General features: G+C 39.3%; 1 protein-coding gene across 1 annotated transcript; it reads left to right on the top strand.

The window, feature by feature from the left end:
• The first annotated feature begins 966 nt into the window (after nucleotides 1-966).
• On the top strand, nucleotides 967-5617 carry HHP1 (heptahelical transmembrane protein1). Its single transcript, XM_077381850.1, has 4 exons — nucleotides 967-1356; nucleotides 1476-1568; nucleotides 2999-3056; nucleotides 4716-5617. Exons 1-4 carry the CDS (start codon nucleotides 1124-1126, stop codon nucleotides 5394-5396), a joined length of 1065 nt encoding a protein of 354 aa, XP_077237965.1. The 5' UTR covers nucleotides 967-1123; the 3' UTR covers nucleotides 5397-5617.
• Nucleotides 5618-7080: the final 1463 nt, after the last annotated feature.

Here is a 7080-nt window from a genome sequence, read left to right as displayed (position 1 = left end):
AACCCCATAAAAAGTATATATTTTGGCAAATGATACCCCCAAACATTATTCGTTAAGTTCTAAAGGTAAAGAAAAAGGTGAGCCCTACATTAGAGGCCTCGCCCATAAAATCAGCTCCATAGGTTGATCCAAATACTACGATCAACATTTACGAATCGGAAAGTTAGAGTGGACCCAGATTGTACAAAGATGGGAATAGGATGCCGATTCCGGTGCCTGACTTCGGCATTGAACGCACCCAAAGGGTGTTTTTATCAACATAAGTTTTGCCAGGGACTTCCACAGAAAGGCATTTTGCACCTGGCTGTTGCATGCGAGCAGCCACCCCAGATTATGCGCCCCCTTTTACGTCAAAAAGCGTTAAAGTCTGCCAACAATTCAGTTCAAAGGGGGGCGCATAATCCTACAGGGGGTGAAAAAATAATCGCTCTATTTTAAGGTTAACTGATACGAAGAGTCATCCTTACCAACAAAGTTGCATTTAATATTCCGTTAATTTTATGTTGGTTGGCACCGATTTCATTTCTTACAAATGAACTTTGCTAAGATAGACTAAAAATGGGTGCGCCCCTTGTTGTTGTTTATCACGTGGCCTTCAGGTTATCATCTCATTTAACAACGCAAATCTACCAAAAATAGGGATACGTCTGTCATTTAGAAAAGAACATTGATTTTCTTGTCATAAAGCAACTTTATTAATGTCACCTGTAGGCCTGTAGTCCTGTAGACATGTGGCGTAGTAGAAAGGGTTTTGATCTGGTGCCCGACCGTCAACTACCGTGCGAGCGGTACCACCTTTGATATTTGATCCAACAGCCACGTACCCAGAAGGCAACTCAAAAATAACTAGAGGCGGTTTTCGTAATTTCATAAAGAAGGAAAGCTTACATTTGTAACCATATGCGTATTTTATAATTTCTCTTTCAACTAAACTAGAGACTATAAATGAAGCAGTTGGGAGGGGGTCACTGATTCGACGAAACTGCACTAAATGATCAAACAACCACACCCACACTATTATCATTCCTAAATATCTTCACCGAAACCCGCCCCAAAGATATTTCTATCTTCTTCTTCTTCTTCTTCTTCTTCTAAGAAGTGATAGAAGAAAAGAAAAGGTCGTATGTCGAAGAGAAAGAAGGGAAGGGATTTGGGTACAGAGGAAATGAAATATACAGAAAAGAAGAAAATGATTACATCCTCTTCATCAAGATGGGGTTTGATTTCTTATGATGAGTTGCCCGAATATATGAAAGATAATGAATATATATTGAGGTATTATAGGGCCAATTGGCCTTTAAAAGAGGCTCTCTTTAGCATCTTCCGTTGGCACAACGAGACACTTAATATCTGGACGTAAGTTTCTTTCTTTCTTTTCTCTCTCTCTCTCTCTCTCTCTCTCTCTCTCTCTCTCTGTGTATTCTCTTTTAAATTAATGTTGGGTCTGATGGGTTTGTTTTGTTTTTATTTTGCAGGCATTTGATTGGGTTTTTTGTCTTCTTGGTTTTAACGGTGTTGAATTTGGAGCAAGTGCCTAAAGTTGCAGATCTCCTTAGTAATTTCACCAGGTCTGTTGTAGAACAGAGAAACTCTTTCCCCCTTTTTTTTTTCTGGACTCAATTGTTTGATATTGACACCCATTTCTTTATTTTTAGCATTCAATAGTGGGAAGATGATATTTCCACCCACATTTCCATCTTTTACGTTTCGTTTTGTTTGACTTCTCCTGCTTTTTTAAGAAAAAACAGAAGGGGTGGAAATATCAACTCTTACATTTACAATTCCTAGTTCAAATTAAAGGAGTGCCAAACTAAACAAGGGGGTTGTGAATATGAGTTCCCTCGTTGCTCGTTTGAATGGGAAACTATATGATGCCCGACCGTCAAGTCACGTGATGGTGGTACCCATGATATTTGATCCAACAGCAGCCTCTTAAAAAGTGGGTAGCTGTTGGATCAAATATCAAGGGGGTACCGTTTTGACGGTATTTGACGGTCGGCCACCATATAAAAACTCCGTTTAAATATCCCTGGTAAATGCTTAGGATGAATAAGTCATTCAACCATTTCCATTTAAGCTTCTTATTATTTTTACATTTTGGGAGCTGATATTTGCACTCCTTGTCATGATAGATTCACCCTACTCTCTCCATAAATGGAAGGGTTTTCCAAGAATAAAAAAAGGGAAGACCTTTTCTGCCCATTTTATTGGACAAAAAATGGGACCTGCCCAAATTTATATCCGCACCCGCTTCTTTTGTCATAGCTATACTCTAATAGGAAGGAGTGGAGTTCTATTTCAGGACCTCCAACTCAAAACTGGAACTCTTTCAAGTGAAATGATAATCGTACCCCCTTCTTTTGACTATGACACTCCTAAATTTGTTAGGCGATTTTTTCTTGGATTTGCTAGGGCATTTCAGGGCGGACTTTTGCACAAGAGAAAAGCCACACAGGCTCACTTTCCAGAAGGCTCTGTCCTATTAATTTAATTCATCTGAGGTGACTGTTCTCTCATGCAAAAGTTAACTAGATAAGTTTTAACAAGAAGAGTGCCATTACTAAAATAATGGAGTGTAGATATCATTTCACTAAAAAATAAGTAAAGATACCTCGCAAGCTCACCATAAATGGCCTCACTCTACATTGACCCATTCAATGCTTCAACCGCTCAACTACGTCACTTCCTGTTTGTTGCATATGGTGGGGTCAGAATTCGGATCACCTAACTAGTGCTGTAATGTAAAAAAGAAGTGAAGGGGATATATTCGCCCCATATTCTCCCCCAGGTCACCCCCCCTTTAGCATATTTATGACTACTCTTTTTACATTAGAAGTGGGTGGCCCAGGGATGAAAAGGGGCGATTATCACTTTAAAAAAAAAATACAGTTCTAATACAAGTCTAAAATTTTCTCACTTCCAATTGCGTGTACCCTTCTTGTAACTATTTCATTGAAAATAAAAAGATTTCCTGATTTTCTGTATACGTTTGTGACAGGTCCTTTTCGGTAAATGCAATTGTTGATGCCTCTCACAATCACAGTAATTTCTTCTCGGTAAGTCATTACTATGGTTATAGTTTTGAAGCATTAATCCACAGAACTCTTCAGGCTGTTTTGATATATGGAATTCTTTTTCCATGGAAAATGAATTTTACAATTTTTGGTTATCCTTTCTTTCCTTCACTAGAACACAAATTTTGCCATCCTAGACGGAGAATGCCTATTTTAATTTTACAAAAGAAAAATATATAGTCATGAATCTGTGAACACGTGAATAAATATTTTCAATGTCTTGACCTATTGTATATGCGGCACTTGCCTGCGTTGATCAGGTCCGTTGATTTAGACAATGTTTCCTTTTAAACATGTTATTGGTAAGTTTGGTAGTCCATTTTGTAACCACTTTTCATCAAAACACTTTGAAAAGCAAAACCAATGCAGTTTTCTAGGAAATTTTCCTTAAACATTGAATTTTTTAGGGAAATGATATCACCACTACCGCATTTTGATGATTGCACTCCTCACTTTATTGAAAAGTACGTATGGCCCGCACCGTAGGATGATCCAAACCGTCCATTAGATGGGCCACAGCCTAAATATGTTGTGCCCCAAAAATCATTTCCATAGGTTGATCCTAAGCCTCATCGATCATCCTATGGTGCCGGCCATACGTACTTTTTAATAAAGTAAAGAGTGCAATCATCAAAATACGGTAGTGGTGATAACATTTCCCATTTTTTTAATGTTTGATAATCAATAGGGCTGCAACTCGAGCCGGGTTTTACCCGACCCGCATCGACCCGACCCGAAAATAACCTGGGTCGGGTTCAGGTTTCATGAGTTTCGGGTCGAGCCGGGTTGAGCATTCAAAAGCCCGCATGAATCTCGGGTCGAGCCGGGTTTGAAGGGGCCCAACCCGACCCGACCCGAGTTACATAAGTTATAGTATGTACATTTTTTTCTATTGTTAGTTACAAGTTAAAAGTGAAAACCCACGCACCCACTGTTATTGTATGTGAGTGTAATTTCTGCTTCTATGAGTTGAGTTGATTCAAGCGTTTGATTCAGCATTGTTTGATTGTAATTACAACATTGTTTGATTACGGCATTGTTTGATTCAAGTGTAATGTGAGTGTAATTACATCATTGTTTGATTCAAGTGTAATGTGAGAGTAATTTCTACTTCTATGAGTTGAGTTGCCTTGCCAAACAAGTATTTTCCTTAAAAAATTGCGTCAACGTGAAAAAACCCGACCCGACCCGAGATTTATCATGGGTAGGGCCGGGTTTGGGAATCGTGGGTTTTCCGAAAAAAAACCCAACCCGACCCGACCCGAGATATTTCTCGGGTAGGGTTGGGTTCTCCAAAACCCGACCCGCCCGACCCGAGTTGCAGCCCTAATAATCAATGTCTCATGTAAAACTTTTTCATCAAGAGGAATGGGAAAAATTTTCATTGAAATGTCTTTTTAGAACAGCCAAACATGTGATCTTTAAAATGCTTAATGGATGTATGACCAACTTATTAAGACTGACAAAAACACGAACGATTAAAATGCCACTAGATCGTAGTTTCTTCCTTCTTGCAGGAGAATTAAGCTCAAATTTGTTATCTTTACTACCATTTCTATCTTCAATTTGACTAATCAGAAAAATCCCAAGTTAATTAACACAGCAAGCTAAGACTAACTATAATAATATAAAACGTTGCAGGGAACAGACGCCCTCTTTGACATGGAGAAGACGATGTCCTCAGAAATCTCAGCGACTGTATCAACTCCGGCAACCCGATGGCCGTTCTTCGTGTTCCTCGCCGGAGCCATGTTCTGTCTCATGTCTAGTAGCATTTGCCACCTTTTCGGGTGCCATTCCCACAAATTAAACATCTTCTTATTACGAGTAGACTACTCAGGGATCGCGATAATGATCATAGCCTCCTTCTTCCCTCCTATCTACTACATCTTCCAATGTAACCCAATTTGGCAATTCATCTATCTCACCGGAATTACCACTATGGGAATATTCACAATCTTCACATTGTTCTCTCCGGCCATGTCGACGGGCAAATTCCGGGCATATCGAGCAATGCTCTTTTGTGCAATGGGACTCTCCGGCATTGTCCCAGCGATACATGCCATAATTGTGAATTGGAGCGAGCCTAGGCGCACTATAACACTTGTTTATGAGTTAGCCATGGCATTATCTTATCTTACAGGGACCATGTTCTATGTTAGCCGAGTACCCGAAAAATGGAAACCAGGGTTTTTCGATCTAGCCGGGCATAGTCACCAGATATTCCATGTGTTTGTGATCGCGGGTGCACTTGCTCACTACGGTGCGGCGCTCATCTTTCTTGAATGGCGTGATAGGGTTGGGTGTGACAAGCTTGTATAATTTTTTTTAATCTTCATTTAAGTGTATAATTATGGTTCGAAATATCAGCCGATACATGCTTATTTGAAAATTGATTATATTATTTAATATGCTCGGGTTCGAGGCTGGTTTGAAGTTTGGTTTAGGTAGCAGAATTGTTGATTATTTCAAGATAAAGTGTTTATTATTGTTTCCTATGAAACAGATAACAAGAAGGTTTCAATGCTCATCTTCTTTATTTATTTTTCTTTGTTTGGGTTACAAATATAATTTTACTTTTAGCTATTCATCTATGTATCATTGTAATTATCATCGTTAGGTTGCTGATTTATAGCCGACTGCACTGTAGGGGGCAAATATGATTCTTAAGGATAGTAACCAAGTGGCACAACACTGTTAAAGTATAAAAGATTAAATACTGCCTTTCTCTGAGCCAAGCTAGGGTCTCGAGTTCAAACCTCCTTGTTAACAAAAATCCACAAGCAATGTTCATCCCAAGAACTGGGGCCACATGTGCCATGTGTTTGCCAAGTGGACCACACGTGAGGGGGAGTGTTAAAGTATAAAAGATTAAATACTGCCTTTCACAACAGCTTAAGCTTTTGGAGTAATTGGTCGTTTAACAGACACAACCTTTTCACTTCTTCAATAGAGATCATATGAGATTTTCAACAATGATTTTATCTTCAATTTGATAAGTGCATCTGCCTTCTTTATTTGTTTTCGGAATTAGAATAGTCAACAACCTTAAAACCTTGGATTAGCCATACCAAAGATCATCATATATCAATATTTTTAACAACAAAACAAAATCGTCATGAGCATTCAAAGTTATCATGTCTAGAAGTCTAACCATTTAAAGAAAAAAGATATAAGTAATATTAGCATACAATGGCAATCCACAAAGAGAACCGAAAATGTGTTCCCAGCTGATTTGATTAGGCTTCCATACACCTATAACAGTCCTTGGTCTCTGTTGATAGGTGCATCTCATTACTAGGTTGCTCCATTTTTTGAGGCAGAGCGTGCTTGAGTCATAGTTGCTGCTTCTGTCCATTGTTTACCACTTTACCCTCTATTTCAGGGTTACTTTCTTCTCTTATAATCTCCACAAATGGAGGTGCACTAGGCGTTCTGGCAATTTTTGGGGTGTAGCTCCATTGATAAGATGACCCTGAGATAAAAGTTGAAAATGTTATGGAAATGGTTATTTTGATTGCTGTTGCACAGTGCCGGTATTGTGTTTTTCATTCGAAAATGGACGGTCAAAATTGCACATGGGTAGTGATATAACAACAAAAAATACACATTTTAGATGTTAAGATTGCTTGACTGGTGTGATTTTTGGGTCATACAACTCAAAGCGAGGCCTATCAAATGGATGGTTCAGATCAATCAAAGGTGGGACTCACTTCATATTTGGAGTGCCTCATTGTAATTACAATGAGCTTACAATGAGCTCGAGGTCTAGTCATTCACTGGTAGGGATGCAGCTCGGGTCAAGTAGTTGGGTCGGGTTGAGCCCAGCTTTCCCTCGACCCTAACCCGCTCCAACCCAAGCCTCGGGTCAAGGAGGGTCAGTCCTAACCCACCCCGCCTCTAAATCCCTCGACCCTAACCCAACGCAACCCATCTAACATGTTTTTTTTCCCAATCGGGTCCAGTTGAATCTAGTTGTGCAGGGACAAAAAATAAAAATATTACC

This window comes from Tasmannia lanceolata, unplaced genomic scaffold (genome assembly GCF_043159265.1).
Source record: "Tasmannia lanceolata isolate RefF3 unplaced genomic scaffold, GAP_Taslan_0.1 ptg000006l, whole genome shotgun sequence".
Classification (NCBI taxonomy): domain Eukaryota; kingdom Viridiplantae; phylum Streptophyta; class Magnoliopsida; order Canellales; family Winteraceae; genus Tasmannia; species Tasmannia lanceolata.
The sequence above is the reverse complement of the archived record's forward strand: the minus strand, read 5'-3'. Positions and strand labels throughout refer to the sequence as shown.